This window comes from Adiantum capillus-veneris, chromosome 28 (assembly GCF_014529385.1).
Source record: "Adiantum capillus-veneris isolate H3 chromosome 28, ASM1452938v2, whole genome shotgun sequence".
NCBI lineage: Eukaryota > Viridiplantae > Streptophyta > Polypodiopsida > Polypodiales > Pteridaceae > Adiantum > Adiantum capillus-veneris.
Window position 1 is genome coordinate 138909210 of NC_140958.1, and position 16691 is coordinate 138925900.

The 16691-nt window shown below is 39.8% G+C and overlaps 1 protein-coding gene and 1 pseudogene across 3 annotated transcripts; both read right to left on the reverse strand.

Moving 5' to 3' along the window:
• Window positions 1-1482: 1482 nt before the first annotated feature.
• On the reverse strand, window positions 1483-10063 carry LOC147421380 (uncharacterized). 3 transcript variants are annotated; one of them, XR_015186974.1, is made up of 3 exons: window positions 9859-10060; window positions 9542-9701; window positions 1483-1647 (listed from the first exon to the last, which is right to left on the reverse strand). XR_015186974.1 is itself a non-coding variant. In XM_086504465.1 (2 exons), exon 1 carries the CDS (start codon window positions 7924-7926, stop codon window positions 6763-6765), a length of 1164 nt encoding a protein of 387 aa, XP_086360591.1. In that variant the 3' UTR covers window positions 5170-5517; window positions 5601-6762. The 3 variants fall into 3 exon arrangements, 1 of the variants encoding a protein (XP_086360591.1); XR_015186975.1 differs by lacking the exon at window positions 1483-1647 and adding an exon at window positions 5170-5517 and having other exon boundaries at window positions 9859-10063; XM_086504465.1 differs by lacking the exons at window positions 1483-1647; window positions 9542-9701; window positions 9859-10060 and adding exons at window positions 5170-5517; window positions 5601-7926.
• On the reverse strand, window positions 5524-6556 carry LOC147421381 (uncharacterized; annotated as a pseudogene).
• Window positions 10064-16691: the final 6628 nt, after the last annotated feature.

Consider the following 16691-nt stretch of genomic DNA (forward strand, 5'->3'; position numbering starts at 1 on the left):
TGCATGAGAGAGAGAGAGAGAGAGAGAGAGAGAGAGAGAGAGAGAGAGAGAGAGAGAGTTTAACATCTTAGGAACAATTCCAAAAGACCCACATGACCTATCCAACAAGTTTTGTACTCAAAACTTATTACCTTAAAGAAAAGTGGGATAAGCAATCTACCATAGTAGAGAGAGAGAGAGAGAGAGAATGTAGATATGCTCTCATTAAAATGAACCACCAAATCCATGACTTTCCATAATGAGTGTTCCATCTTAGTTAAGATTAATAGAGGGATCTTACTATTCATATATTGGGAACAATGATTCCTAACTATTAGGTTGCGATTTTTAAATTATCAAATTGTATATTTTTATTTTTGAACATATCAACATGCAATTGTTCTTTCATACATTTGTGTTGATGTCCTTATTATATCACACTTGAAGACGCTACAAGCACAAAAATTTACATTTTTCTAAGATCATAATTTAAAGATTTTGCACCATCTTTACTTGAAAACAATGAAATCTCTTAATATGACTTTAATAGACAAAATCCATGACTAAAGACAAGCCTTACATAAGTTATTTACATGAAAGCATTAAGAAAACTTAATTGCCACATTTTCATTGATTTTCGAAAAGAAAGGTAAAATGTCACAAATTTTCAAATTATATTTAAACAATCATGCAATCAATAACCACCTTCAAAAACCCTTGTACTACTTTATATAGCAACAAATATCTTTGAACTTTGCGATGATAACTCACTTGTATTTTAGTGAAGCATTTATATTGATCACCATATCAAAGTAGTCATTAATTTAAATCATATGAAGCAATAATGCATACAATTTACATAGTCTAATGATGTAAAATTCACCCAATAGAAAATAGAAATCTAACCAAAACATTTCCATAGTAACAATGATCCGACTTGGTTGTACATCAAACCTTTCAAATCTACTATTAATTCAAATGTCAACCAATACACTAGAAAAAAAAAGGCAATGATTAATTGTTATTACAAAGAAGACCTCAAACACCTTGGTTGATATTTTCAAAAAGAACTCTTTCTCAAACACCTTTTCTCTTTTATGCTTCCTACCACAAAAAACAAAAGTTGGTTTATTAAAAAAAGTATCTAGTCATTATGAACATTCAATACACGAGATGTCACTAATGCAAAGTCTAAACAATCACCATTCAATTGACAAAATGCTTAGCTTCATATTTAAAAGCAACATAGTTTTCATAAACCAATTATTCAATGCTAAAATCTCCCTAAATTGTTCAAAATCAAAGGTGTGAGAGACAAAGCAAGATGCAGTTACATATCCCCAAAGGTGGTGTCTATGTAGAGGAGACTAAAAGCTCTCAAAGCTATGCATGCAATGCTTTTTTATATAGCTTTGCTAGCAATTCTCTAAACATAACTTTGAAAGCCCTATTTGATGAAAATCTGTAACTGTGAGAAAAAAAACCCTTCGGAAAACAAGGAAAAACCCCACAATCTACTTACTGCCACAATATATCAAAACTTATGAGTTACATTTATCAAGTTTCAGAGCAATTTCGCTCTATTAGATTGAAGTATGTTGTTTACAATATGTTGGGTTGAAAACTCCAATGGGCCTTGTGGTGCGAGTTTTCTTCCATTCACTTAATCTGCATTGTCATAAACTCACCGAGAAATAATGTTGAGAACGATGTTAGAACCATGAAAGAAACCAAAAAGCATAATATCTTGTGAGATGATGCATAAGGAAACTATTCAAGCACCACAAAAACACATGCAACATATATTTGCTCATGTACGAATTTAAGCCTCTATTAAATCATAAAAATGCTTCACATTAACAAAAACAAAAGTAAAGAATTAGCTGACACAAGCTTTCAAAGCTCTCAACTTTTCTTTTGTATAAGTTTAATAACCTATCACACATGTTTAAGAACACATAAACTTTAGCTCATGGTATCATCAATTCTTTGGATCGACTGAAAGCTCTTGGAACCATCAAACCCAATTTAACTTTTTAAACATCCTACTAACCAAGCACAAATCATTATGAGTGAGGAAGCAACAATAACCACAACAACCACACTTTTTCTTTCAAAATTTGCTATACAAAAAGAAGATTTTGTAGATCATGCACCCCAAAAGCACTTCACCATACCATTAAACATCATCGCACAAAAAAGAGACTTGCAATCATTACATAACTTGATGTAGAGAACACTTCCACATTGTTTAACCACCTTACAACCTACGACAACAAGCTGCTCCCACTGGAGCTATTGCTAAAGAAATTTCCATCAACCACGACTAATAAGAAGGATACAACCCAAGAACCACAACTATTCTCTTCTGAGAATACCACAATAAAATCCGTACACAATACAATCCTTTTTCATCTTCAAAAAACCAATTTTTCACCTACAAAGAATCGACCATTCTTCGACAATTCTTCCCATCCTCACCTTCCATGAAACGTTGAAAGTACCTTACCAATGGAGTACAATCCTTGGTAGACTTCCACAATATACATAAGCATTAAACCACTTTGGTTATACACATTTGATGCACTACTTCAACATTACGGTTATGTTTTATGCAGTGATGCATCATGATATCGAGCACAACTTACTGGAAGAGAAAATACCACAACATTAACATTTTATTGGGAAAAAAACCCAAACTTACCTGATGCGTAAATGCCACAATAGTATATTTGGCTTATAATCGAAAGCAAAGATGTCAACAAAATGTTCTGTGTCAAAGATAGTGAGGTCGAGACGAGGTCTATGTCGAAGACAATGAAGTCAACGACAAGGTACTAAGGATCTTTGTCGACGACAATAAAGTCGATGACGGTGAAGTCGACGACGGTTCTATGTCAAAGACGGTGATGTCGACGACGGGTCCTGCTAGTCTATGTCGATGATGATGATATCGCTGATGACAACGACAACAATGACAATGGTGACTGTGACGATGATGACGATGGTATCATCGTCAAGTCCAACACTGCGATGACGATGACAAAGGTATCGTCGTCAAGATAGGGATCTGCGATGACGAAGGTGTCGTCGTCAAGATGGGATCTACGATGATGATGATGATGTCGACGACGATGACGACGATGGTGTCAATGACAACGACGTCAAGGCTGAAAACTGAAAACTCTAGATGCTCTGCTATGGATCTGCTACTGTGGCGGTACCGTGGCCTGGATCTGCAAACTGCTTCGTCGGGCTAGGGCTGAAATGAAGAACACTGGCTGATTTGGGTTGAAATTGCAAAACACTGATTGAGGTCTGCTAGACTGATCTAGAACTAGATGGGGAATCTGGCGAGGATCTACAACCAAAGGATGCAGGTTCTCGCGAGGCTAAGACTGGGAACTGAAAACGCTGGTGGTAGTGGCTGAAAACGCTGATTGTTGGAGGCTGAAAACGTTGGGCTCATTGGTGAGAAGACGCTGGGACCTGTGGGTGCCTGCTTACTCTATTGTGCCGGTACCGCGACCTGGATCAGCAACCGCTTCGCGGGGCTAGGTCTGAAATAAAAAACGTTGGCTGATTTGGACTGAAATTGCAAAACGTTGATTGAGGTCTGCTGAATCTAGTACTAGATGGGGAATTTGGCGAGTCTAGTACTAGATAGGGAATCTGGCGAGGATCTGTGTAAGGTGCAGCGGAATGAATGTTTGAACTTTGCCCAAAATGAGTGCTCCGAACTATGCTCAAGGTTCATTTTGTTCTTATGGAAGGGAGAGCCTTCCGTTCTGAATGAGAGAGTGCAATGGACACAAACAAAGTGAATGGACACTGTGCGTGAAAGTGTATGAGACTGAGAGATAGAGAAGAGAATACGACACCAGAGACATTGTAAAACCCTCCTCCGAAGGCCCCACTCTCTATGGCACAAATCTCTACAATGCTTGGACTTGCCGACATCGAATGCTTGGACTTGCCGACGATGTCGACGACGATGAGGACGACGACGAGACGGGCTGAAATCTGAAAACGCTACTGGCTGAAATCTGCAAATCTTTATCTGCTGAATTCTGACTCAATGTCGGTGACGATGTCGATGACGACAATGCGACGACGACGCGCTCAAAACGCGGATGCTGAAATCTGCGTTTTCCGGGCTGAAACTGCAAACTGCGCGGGATCTGACCGTGCGGCGAGGATCTGCTACGGGAAGGTGAGAGCTGCGAGATTCGGGGGTTGTTCTGGGAGTGCTAAAGGCTGAAAACTGAAAACGCTGGTGGTTCTTGATGTTCCGTCGCGGTGAATCTGCAAAACGCTGGGGTATGATGCAGATTCAAAAACGTTGAACTGAAATAGTCTTCTGCTGTCGCCGGTTGTTCTGCAAATGCAAAACGCTAGGGTTTAGGGTTAGATGTGTCACGTGACAATCTTCAACCAAAGGATGCAAGTTATCGCGAGGCTAAGACTGGGAATTGAAAACGCTGGTGGTAGTGGCTGAAAACGCTCATTGCTGGAGGTTGAAAACATTGGGCTGATCGTTGAGAAAACACTGACTTGTGGGTGCCTGCTTGCTCTGCTGTGGCGGTACCGCGGCCTGTGTCTACAACCGCTTCGCCGGACTAGGGCTGAAATGAAAAACACTGCCTGATCTGGGCTAAAATTGCAAAAGGCTGATTGAGGTCTGTTGAATCTGAAACGCTAGGCTGATCTGGTAGTAGATGGGAAACCTGGGGAGGATCTGCAACCAAAGGATGCGAGTTCTCACGAGGCTAAGATTGGGAATTGAAAACGCTGGTGTTAGTGGTTGAAAACGTTGATTGCTGGTGGAGGCTGAAAACATTGGGCGGATCGTTGAGAAAACCCTGGGACCTGTGACACCAACACAAGGGTCTGACATTGCGCGGTTAAAATCTTCCAAGCTCGCTTCAGAGAGGAGGTGCAACTCCCACAGCTGAGGCTAGAAGACATCCTCCTCCATAGCATTGTTGTCGATTTTATCGGAATTTGACCTTGTTGATGCTTGATTACTATTCATTAACAATGCTTCCTCAAGTTGAAGGAAAAGCAGCACAAAGACACCTCACCATATCGATTCAATGCAAGCTACAATTCCACAAATTTGAAGGTTCTCTAGAATATACATCCTTTCCCATTATCCCATGCAGGACTACAACTCAAAGCATAAAAAACTCATATGATGAAAAGATATCAAAACTGTATCACAAGAACAGTAGCGACCAAAATACAAAGCCACAACAAGGGCCCAACATAGAGCTCTTGTTACTGCAAAGAAACCTCCATTGAAAACCCATTACTAACTAGTTACCCTGTCGTCATGCAAACCCATTGTATAGACTGCATGGGACCTAAGACTTCAAAGCCAACTTCATGGGACCCAAGATCGTCCCATGGTGTGGACCAATTGAGGCAAAACCATTGAACAAAAAGTACAACGATTTGGTTGTTGTTGAGAGAACATCACTAGCCTCATGTCCAGATTTATCCTTGCTATGCATTAAGATTCTCATCTCTTGCCACCTTAAAAAAAGAAACAATTATAAAGTTAATTGCATATTCAAAATATGAGCCAAGGAAGAAAAAATACGTACATTGAAAAGTACCTCGGTAGAAGAGCTCGGAAGCACACAGACAATCAAATTCCAATCAAACCATAAAGCACTCGCATGGTGATCATGAGCCCAAAAGAGCATAGCTTTTTTGTTATGGTTGTCGACTTCTACGACAAAAGCTTCTCTCATCTCAGAATCGGTATAGAATGCAAGTACAAGATCCCCCGGCTCTGGCCATGGTGGAACACAACCTGGCTGCCCCGGACACACCAATCTGCTGCGAACCTTATGCCCACTCAGCTCATACATAATATCCATTTCAGTGATGGTAGATCTTAGCCAAAAAAACTTATGCTTTACCCAAACAAACGGCCTTATGATAAGCATGGTGTTAGCCTTCTCGCTTCTATGCACCAAAGGCATCCTTGTCACCTCATCCATTATAAAATCTCTTTGCAACAAAGTCTCTACAGTCATAAATAATTCAATCTCCCCCCCTTGTTCATGAAGAAATAACTTCTTCAAATGTCCTCTCCATACGATCTCTTCCGATCTACTTGGTTGAGAAGGTTGGTCTTCCAAAACCACATAATCACCTATTGCATACCTACATTCATGCCAAAAGGCCTTTGAACATATTACACCACCATAACGGATTGTCTCTAAAGTGTTTGATGAAGGTTGCACCCAATTATAGATGGCTAGCAATCACTCCTTCTCGAATGTGCTGAGTGTAAAGAATTTTTCTTATTGCCACCAACTACAATACCCTTTTTGTCTATTAGATGCTTGCAAATTCTTGGGAGAATTCTACAGCATGCATTCCATGCATCTTGCGCTTTTCGCTCCGATCAAGCTCGCATAATGCATCTTTTATGTCAATCTTCACATTCCTTCGGATAATCTCCATCTTCATTACCCTCCGGAAGAACCAAAAAAGAATGTACAAACATCTGATCTCTGTCGAAGCACCTTGTTTCGTCGTTCTCGGTACTCATTGTTTCCATACCCTTGTAAACAAGTGGCGACTATGAAACTTCGTGTATGACATCTCATTTGCCTTGTTGTTGGTATGTATACTCAAGAAGCCTGAAATGCTCCTCTCAAATGAAAAGCACCAAAAGCAATCGTAAGATCCATGTCTCAAGATATCATCAAGAAGTTCACCGTTCCCTATAAAAAAGAACAGATAACAAAATGTTTATTGATTGTTTCAACTCAAAATTGTAAACCACAATAAAATGCCAAGAAGTAAGAACAAACCTGCAACATGCTCTAAAGAAGAGCTATTTGGCCCCTCCCATTCCTCCGATAAGATGCGCCATGAAAGAAAGAGAGAACGACAAACTTCAATGTCATTCTTTGTCCAACCCTTCCGTCTTGTGCACTCAAAAAACATGTGTGAAATATCAATCAATAATTTCCCAATGACAACGTCCTCTTTTGAAATGCCATGAACCACATTCAAGATATGAGGTAAGCACCACTGAATGAACTTTTGGCATTCCTCTGCTTTGAACATCTTGTAATGGCGAGAAGGATTACGGGGCCACCTTCCGCTATTCACAATAGCTTTGGGAATTACTTTCTCTACTTCTTTCACGGCCTTATCAATCTCTTTCTTCATAGACGTTGCGGCTTCAGACATCAACTTCCTTATAAACTTTTGAAATAAGTTCAAAGACAAAACATGCATCGCATCATAAACCAAGTCCTTGGAAATATCAAACCCATATAAATGAAAAAGCCTCCACAATTTAGATTCACCGGATAGGCCTCCATCTCTAAGGACTTCCTCCTTTCTCTCCTTTGTCATGCATCTTTTGGATTGTCTTATGCTATTCCACATGTCCTCGGCATGCCGTTTTTTCGGAGGATATCGACGTTGATATCGATTTGCATCATAGACATAGCGGTCATTCACAAGTGTTTCCTTTGGAATATCCCGTCTACAGAAACTCATCCCTCCATCTTTAACCTGTCCTAGCTTACACTGTGCAGGATGGTCTCCTGTGCATAGCATAAGCATGCTCCTCAATGTCACTCTTCCACCTTGTATTTTGTTACTAATGTCATTCGCAAGGTAAGCATAGTTCACATCAAAACCCTCCAAAAAAGATCTTTCTAGATCAAGAAATAAGGGATGTAAGAAAGCGTTAAGGATGTCACTATGCTTTCTCTCCAAGTCCCTATGCGAGAGGGGTAAAAATAATACGGGCAAAGATCCCACAATTGATCTTTTACCCCCATTTAGCACCACTATTTCAACCACATCACTATCTTTTACCGTTGTAGAGGCGGCTTGAAAGCCATCCCAATGTAGCATAAGAGCGAAATTGCGCGGATCTCCCTTTGTTTTTTTTTTTTTTAAAATCATTGAGTTAACCAAAAGTGCATGCAAATAGTCAAAATACAAATATGCATTGCTAAAGATGTAAAAAAATGTACCTATATCATTCTTCGTTGAGAATGAATATCCTTAAAACACTTTGAGCATTTGAATCGATACTCTTGGAGATTCTCTCTCCATCCTGATAGTAGCTCAGGACTTCTTAAGTCTTCTGGAAAAGCCTTGTACGAGTGTTTGCAACATTCATTATTGCAAATCACCGGCGCCTCCCAATGCACATCTGGATTCCAAAAATCTTGGTACATTCTTGTCTTTTCCCCATCCCAAAACTCATTAATATGTGATGGATAGTCACATGTTTCTCTTCCAAGCCACTGTGCTCTCTCTCTCCACACGGCGAGAAAATCATGGCAAAATGACTCACTGCCACATATCAATTGCAATTGATCTATAAAGGAGGTATATTGAAATGATATCATTTCTTTTCTTGGCTTCCTACATTGGGGACATTTTGCACAGCACATACTACAATCACGTTGCAAAGTTGAAGAATTGCCTTCCATACTACATCTACACTTTAGAACAACACCCTCGTATGCATCCTCCATGCTAGGCTCAAACACTTGAGGTCCATGCGAAGTATCCTCAGTGCCAACACAAAGCTTCCATTCTTGAGGGGTGACCATGCCTTTCTCTTTGTACATGCGTAACAACTGAGAAAAGTTGCATGGAATTTGTTTTTCCCCTACTCGTCCATTCCAATTGCTTGGCTTACAAACCAAGAGCGATGCCAAGCACTTCTTCTCAGGGGATGTCACTGTTCTCTTTCCAACATTTGGATCTAAACCTTCAAAGAGAATCCTCAAGAGATCATCTTGAAATTTTACAGATGTCCGATGTTGATCACATAATGATTGGATTCGAATCACACAATCTAGAAGATCCGAATCCAATTCCTTCTCATTGGGATCCATTAGCGGTGTTGACTGAAAATTACCAAACGATGAATTTTAAGAGATCCAACCAAGCAAGTACATAATCATTATGTAGTCTAGGTACTAGTATCTAAACGCCATTCCTCACATTAAAATTGACCTATTAGACTTGGCCAATCTGAGGACATGTATAACATGCACACTTGGCTCCAAATGCCATTCTTTGAATGCATTCATTGCAAGTATGGCCCTTATGGGTAGGGCCTATTTGCGACAAATGTCAAGTGGGGGCTTCACTATATGCTACAAAGCAGCAAGCCAAGAAGCTCTCAAACATTTTTATAATGTCCAGTGAGGTTTTAGGGTCGTACTATGCAAGACATACAGAAAAATCAGACTACTATTCATGGGCTAATGAAAATAGGCGTGTTTTCTACAAAAGCTTTGTTTACAAGCAACGGCTAGACATGACAGTTACCGAGGATGACCAAGACCAACTGACACCCAGATTTGTGACACGCTACAAGTTGTTTAATTAACTCTACAATATTGATTTCAGTTAGCAAAAGCTACCATACTCAGCTTGTTGATGGGACAAAAACGCAATGATACAAAGCAAGTGATCGACTATAATTGAAAATTGCTCGTAGCGATGACAAAAGCAAGAAAACCATTCAAAAAGAGACTAGAATGACAAGATCTGGCACCTTAGAGTTGTGTCCCGAAACCTTCTAGCACCAACAAAAGGCAATATGCAGATTTTGAGAAGCTTGGAAGCCGCAACAATGCAAGGCCTTCACCATATTTGAGGCAGTCACACTCTCTCGATAGATGTCACAATAGGTTGGCGGTCAATGACATAGTTCTCTGGACCAATAGACATTAGCTTGAAATTAATCAAAGACTCACCCCTAATCACGATGCTGGAAAAAACCCAAATTCAACAGAGCTAATTCAAGAAAACTTCAAAGGACTTCTCAGCTTCCCAAGCCTTAGATTGTCTGAACGGAGAAGAATAACGTGCCTCAGGTTGCAGACCAATATGCGCCACGCCAAGATTTGCGCTGCAACTGACCACTGGAGATAGCTGACGCTGGCACCAGAATTGCAGACCAGTAAATCACTCAATGCACGCGCGCAGATCAGACATCGTCCAGCAGCTCCTGCGCGATGAGAAAAAACGAAAACCAGAGTCCGGCCTAACTTTTTGACAGTCATTTTTTTAAAACACTATAACTCACCACGTTAACATTAACGTTAACAACCTGGTCTAAAAATATCATTGTGAATTTTGTTGCCCATATGTGCGTCTTGTGTAGTGTCACATGCCTTCAAGACAAAAGCATAGGTCGTTGCATTTGGAGGGATGCCGTCGATTTGCATCAGTTGAAAACAACCCAAAGCTTCCTGGCTCCACCCCTGTTCAACTAAAAATGGCCTACAATTGCTTGGCCCTGCTCTTGTGGTGGCATGTATCCCGCGACCAATAGACTCCAAGAGATGTCATTCCCATCATTGTATGCATCTGACAGGCAACATTTCCTTCAAAATGGCCAACAAGAACATGCCCATGTCATATTGCATCTAAGAAAAACATTTTAGAACTTTCAAGATGCAAGCATGGGTACCCTAATTGCAGTTGGGAGGTGCTCTCATATTGAATCCAGCAAAAAGTATACAAACAAATTCAAGGAAGGAAAGGTGAAGTCACAAGTGAATGCACTAGGTTAAGCTCCATAATGGGATTGCAATAACATGACAACGATGTGTGTTTTTGAGAATTTTGAATAGATATACCCATAAGTCACAACCTACGTATATATATATATATTCCTCTTGTCTTTGGAAAACTAAAGCAAAGGGGATAAAAATACCCCTTCATTTGAACTAGTGCACCCCTCGAGCCAAAATATGCTCAATATGTACTCATTTTAAAACGTCACTAACCTAGCATAGCAATCAAATTAATCCAAGATCACTAATTCAAAGTGAGATTCTAATATCTAATTCTCCCAAATGATTTTTTTCATGTTAAACTGATCATTTAATATGGGAAAGTATTGCCAATGCCAAATTAGCTAGATGTAAATTGCTAGGTTGCTTTCTCAAATTAAGTACTCTCTCTATGCTCATCAGAAACTTGTTCTTAATGAAATGCTCACTATGTCATCAATTTTCGCTACACACAAGCTACTAGTGCATTAAATGTTACAAAAAATACCCTAAATCCTCATGGTTCTACCCAACATGGCATTTCATGCAATCAATCAAGTCCAAGCTACGACAATCGAGATAAAAACTTATCCGAAGACTTCAAGATGCAGGCCTAGGTGAAGGAATTTTGAGAGCGGTCCTGGTTTCGCATTTGATAAAAGAAAACCTAGAGTCTCTTTCCCGGGATACCATATTACACCTAAAGCCCTCATAACACCTCAATGATGTTTTCGTCCATGCAATAATTTCTCATCAAATTCAGAGTGACATTCATTGAAATAGCCCAAACCCTCTTGGCCCTACCCAATCTAGCATACGTGTAATAAATCTAGTCGAAGAAACCTGGCATATTGTGCAATCACCCTAATATAAGATCACTACAACCATCACACCTTGACTTCTTTGACTTCTCTCTTGTTTCATTGATTCTTCCCCCTCTATGATCCTTTTTAGTAGCACTCCGATGTTATTAATTAAAAATAGTAAAATGCCCTAAATCCTCTTGGTTCTACCCAACCTGTCAAATAAAAAAAGGAATAAATCTTGAACAATCCGACCAAAATAGATACAAGCGTGTTTTAGGAATTTTTAAAATTTGAAGGGTATTTTGAGAATTTCCACAAATTAGAGGGGTATTTTGGTAAATTTCCCAATAAAAAAAGAGTCTCTTTTTCAGCATACCATACACCTAAAGTCCTCATAACACCTCAGTGATGTTCAATTTGACAACGTTCCATACATGAAGTGCATACGTCTTTTTCATAGTTATCAAGCCTACCAAAGAACTTCATGCTTATTGGAGCTTATTTTCTCCTCAATCGTTCGCACAACAGTTTCTCATCAAATTGAGAGTGACATTCATTGAGAATAGCCCAAACCCTCTTGGCCCAAACCCTCACTACACTTGGCATGCAATATATGGCCATCACACCTTGATCATTTTCCATCCCCAAGCATGTCAACCTCTCTCAATGGGCCTAAATCCTCCTCGCCCTACCCAACATTTCATATCATGCAATCAATTGAGTCCAAGCTATACTAATCGAGATAAAAACTTACCCGAAGACTTCAAGATGCAAGCTTAGGTGGAGGAATTTTGAGAGCGGTCCTGGTTTTGCATCCGATAGAAAAAAAGAGGAAATTACCAAAATATTTCTCTAATTTATGAAAATTCATAAAGTACCCCCAATATTTTGTCATGAATTCCCAAAATGCCCTTCAAATTTTCCAAAATTCCCAAAATACCGCTCGCCGTAAGATTAAATTTCTCTAATGATAAGCGGTTTTGTAGCTTTTCATACGAAGAGGGATTGTCTATCAATACAAGATGCTAAAACTAGAATTTGATTCCTTTATGTGGGCTTTGGAGATGAATCGCTTCATTGTTTTTAGACATAATCGCCTTTTTTTGCGAGTTACTTTGTGAAAAATTATATACTAAGCATTAAAAAATGGATCTCAATTGTCAAAATTCAAAACAAAAATAAAGCTTGAACAATTTGACCAAAACAGATACAAGCGTGTTTTAGGAATTTTTGAAATTTGAAGGGTATTTTGGAAATTTCCACGAATTAAAGGGGTATTTTGGTAAATTTTCTTTTTAAAAAAAGTCTCTTTTCCAGCATACCATACACCTAAAGTCCTCATAACACCTCAGTGATGTTTCAATTTGACAACGTTCCATACATGAAGTCCATACTACTTTTTCATAGTTATCAAGCCTACCCAAGAACTTCATGCTTATTGGTGCTTATTTTCTCCTCAATCGTTCGCGCAACAGTTTCTCATCAAATTGAGAGTGACATTCATTGAGAATAGCCCAAACCCTCTTGGCCCTACCCAATATGGCATAAGTACAATAAAATCTAGTCCAAGAGATCGACAACCCAATTAAAAATTTTCCTCAACCTGGCATATTGTGCAATCAATCTAATCCAAGATCACTACACTTGGCATGCAATATATATTACCATCACACCTTGATCATTTTCCATCCCCAAGCATGTCAACCTCTCTTAATGGGCCTCAATCCTCTTGGCCCTACCCAACATTGCATATCATGCAAACAATCGAGTCCAAGATATTAGCATCGAGATGAAAATTCATCGAAGATCTTAATAAGTGTTCAAACTTATTGACCGGCACTGCTCATAAGGAACCTTCTCCTACTCATTGATTGTCTATTGTTTCCACAAGGCACTCAACAACTTGGCATACATGTCAACCAAGGAAACTCTCTGATTTCTCTATTGTTTGAGTGATTCTACTTCCCCTCGATCTATGATCCTTTTTATTAGCACTGCGATGATATTAATTAAAATTAGTAAAATGTGTGGTGCTCTTCTCCCGGAATGCTATCCCTAAGTTGTGCTCGCGTTGAAAAGCATCAGAATCATGTTTTAATAATGCACCAAATTTCTCTATCATTAACTTTGTAACTCCTGGCGACATGTGGATCACTTGACTTCCAGCACTCCACTCCATCGCACGCCATGTTGGTCCTCTCGTTCCCAACAAAAGTATTGGGTGCAGGCTTCTTTGCCATTGCTATTGTCTTTGTAGGGTTCAATATTTTATTAGCTTGTTTAGTTTTTAACCGGCACGAGGCTAAGCTGAGGCAAACCTTTTTCGAATATTGGGTTGTGGGTAGGTACAAAACAACTCTTGCAAGCCTTTGATTGAAGATCGTTGAAATTAAAGCTCTCTCCCAGCCATGATGCACCGATCTGCTCTCCCCTCTCTTAGGCTACAGATCCACGTGGTACCAATCAGCGCTAGCTTCTCATCATGACTCGTGCACACCCCCCTCTGCCCCCCCCCCCCCCCCCCCCCCTCTCTCTCTCCCCCTGTGGTCTCCCTGGTTCTCTCGCGCGCGCCACTGCCCATGCCAGGAGACCTGCGCGCAAGTTTCTACTTTTTGCAATATTTGCCAGCTGGTTAATTAACTGATTATGGCCGGCAGGCGCTGATCATCCGCTTGGCGCATTGACGATTAATTTCCGACAGTGAGCTGCAGGCCAGGTCATTAGCTGCGCTCAGCTCATGGGCTAGTTGCCTCTGCTAGTCACCTGAGTGCACCTGCACTATCCACCGCCAGCACTAAGCGCCCCCAGGCCTCGCACTCTTAGTGCAGCCGAACAGGCTGGCGAGCTCAAATACTTTCAGTAACGTCTAGCTGCAAGCCTGCTTCTGAAGGCAGCTACTGGGTCGTGACGGCGCGCACAGCTGTGTCCCAGGCGTAGCAGCTGAGCGGAAATTACCTTCCATTGCATGGTTAACGCCAACGTCCTTCGATTCAATCATTTGATTTGCCAACGAAAAGGGTGGGGTCGCACACAGTGTGTTCTTGTCTCAGCTAGCTGTGGTGGCTGATCTTTAATGATCGTGGCGAATCGGCCTCATCTTCCATCCACACACAGCGCCAAAGATTGCTATGGCAGAGAGGTGATTAAAGTAAAAAAGCATGCATGATTCATTAAAAATTAAACAGGTTAATGCAAGAGAGAGAGAGAGAGAGAGAGAGAGAGAGGGAGAGGGAGAGGGAGAAGGGGGAATTAATTAAACTATTTCTATTGTGTTTTTTTGCAATTGCAGGTTGGAAAATATTGAGGATGCCAAGGCAATCATGTCATGGGACAACTCAAAAGTAGTGCAATTTGTGGAGGAGTTTTGCACATCGAACAATTATTCTCAAATGATTTCTTCTAGTGGTATCAATGGCAAAGCGCTTTTGTATATGGCTTCCGAAGGTTGGAAAGAGCTTGGCTTAACGTCTTTTTCGGATTGAAACATGCTTTTGGGGTGGAGCAAATAAATCTTGCAACTTGAAAAGACTCCTTCACGACCAATAAACGAACCAATGGTGAGAAGACATCAAGAAAGCAATGCAAATTCAACAAGTCGCAAGGCAAATTCCAAAGAAGTCCATCCGGATGCCATTCCGGTAACCTACGAACGCATTTTTCATCCATCAAGTGTAAAACATTTATTTCCAATTAGGGGAAAAGCTTTCTTAAAGAGGTTTTGGGATGAGCAACACAAATTATATAATGATAGCATGCGTGAGATTAGAAAATGGTTTGAAGATGGGTTCGGAGAGCTTGGGAGGGATGCTTTTGCCCAAGTCAATCTTCGTAAAAGTCCCAAAGATGCAAAAGCTTTGCTTGAGCAAATCGAAAAAAATGTGAAATTGTTGCTTCCTTTGAAATTTGGGGATTATGGGGAATTTGCATGGGAGGCAAAGGATGTTTATGAAAAGGTTTTGGAATGGCGTCATGCACAAAGGAATCCAAAAAAGAATTTCCGTTTGCATGTTGAAAGATCTTCTTTTTGTGGTGCATTCATGAAAGGTAACATATCTTTAGATGCAAATCGGCAAAGACATTATCCATCTCATGTGGAGTTGTATGGAAGCATTCATGAAGTTCCATCACAAGTTGTAGAATGGGATTCCAATATGGTCGAAAGTCCTAATCTACATGAAGACTTCACACTTTTTGGCATTGGAATCTTTCTAAAAGCCTTCTCAACACCATCATTTGACCTTTGGGAAGTTGAAGTTGTTGATTTGCAAAAGGAGAACCCCTTATTTTCATGCTTGCTACTTCCGGGTCAAACCAACAAACGCGTTTGCGCTCTCAAAATTGTAAGTATATGAACCTATGTTTTTGAATTCTTGAATGCTTTTTTGAGACTTATGTTTTAACTTTATGCAATCGATATGTAGGGTGACATAATTTCCATTCCATCTATATATGCTATACTAAGAAAGAAAAGCTTTATGGGATGTGGAATGGTAAACACAAGAGAATTCTTTTTTGAATTTTGGCTTTTCTAAGGTCATTATATGTTACTATTATGTTGCATTGATGTCGCATATGTAGGATGATGAAATGCATAATGGGTATACATCTCCAAACCGCGATAGCTCATTGGATGAATTTGAAGGTACCTCTATGGTTGATTTTTTGAAGGGGAAAATTGGAGAGGAGATTTCAAATGAGGTATTAAAATATGCATGCTAAAGGATTTAAGGTTTTCTTCATTGATCTAATTAATTGAATACTTTAAAACTAATCTATTGATTTATGTCCTTTCATAGAGGCTTAAACTAATTGATTGTGATCCAAATATCCTTTATGAGGAACAAGTGGAAGGGGTCGAGGTGACAAACAATATCTATGGGGCTCCATATAGTTTACTATCAAAGAAAGATGATCCCATTGTTTTAGAGGGCATCCATAGAGAATTGGTAAGATAACTCTCTCTCTCTCTCTCTCTCTCTCTCTCTCTCTCTCTCTCATATTCTCTATCTCCAACTACATGAAAAAGTTATTATTTTTAGAACATAGTAACTCATGATTGCTAGTAAGATCTTCTCTTGAGTTTATATTTTTTACAAAATGCTTTCCTTTGATTAAGTTCATATTGATTTGTGTTCTTTTAATGATAGGATACAACCCTTGGCAATCACAAAAACTTTGTATCTATACATAAAGAAGATCATGGAGAGACCACAGAAGACTCTTTGGATGAGCTATATGTCTTTGCACCCCAAGAGGATAAGAAAGTAGGAGACAATGCTTTGGAGGAGTCATACATCTCAATGAACGCGAATGAGCCTAAATCTCATGTAAGATTTAT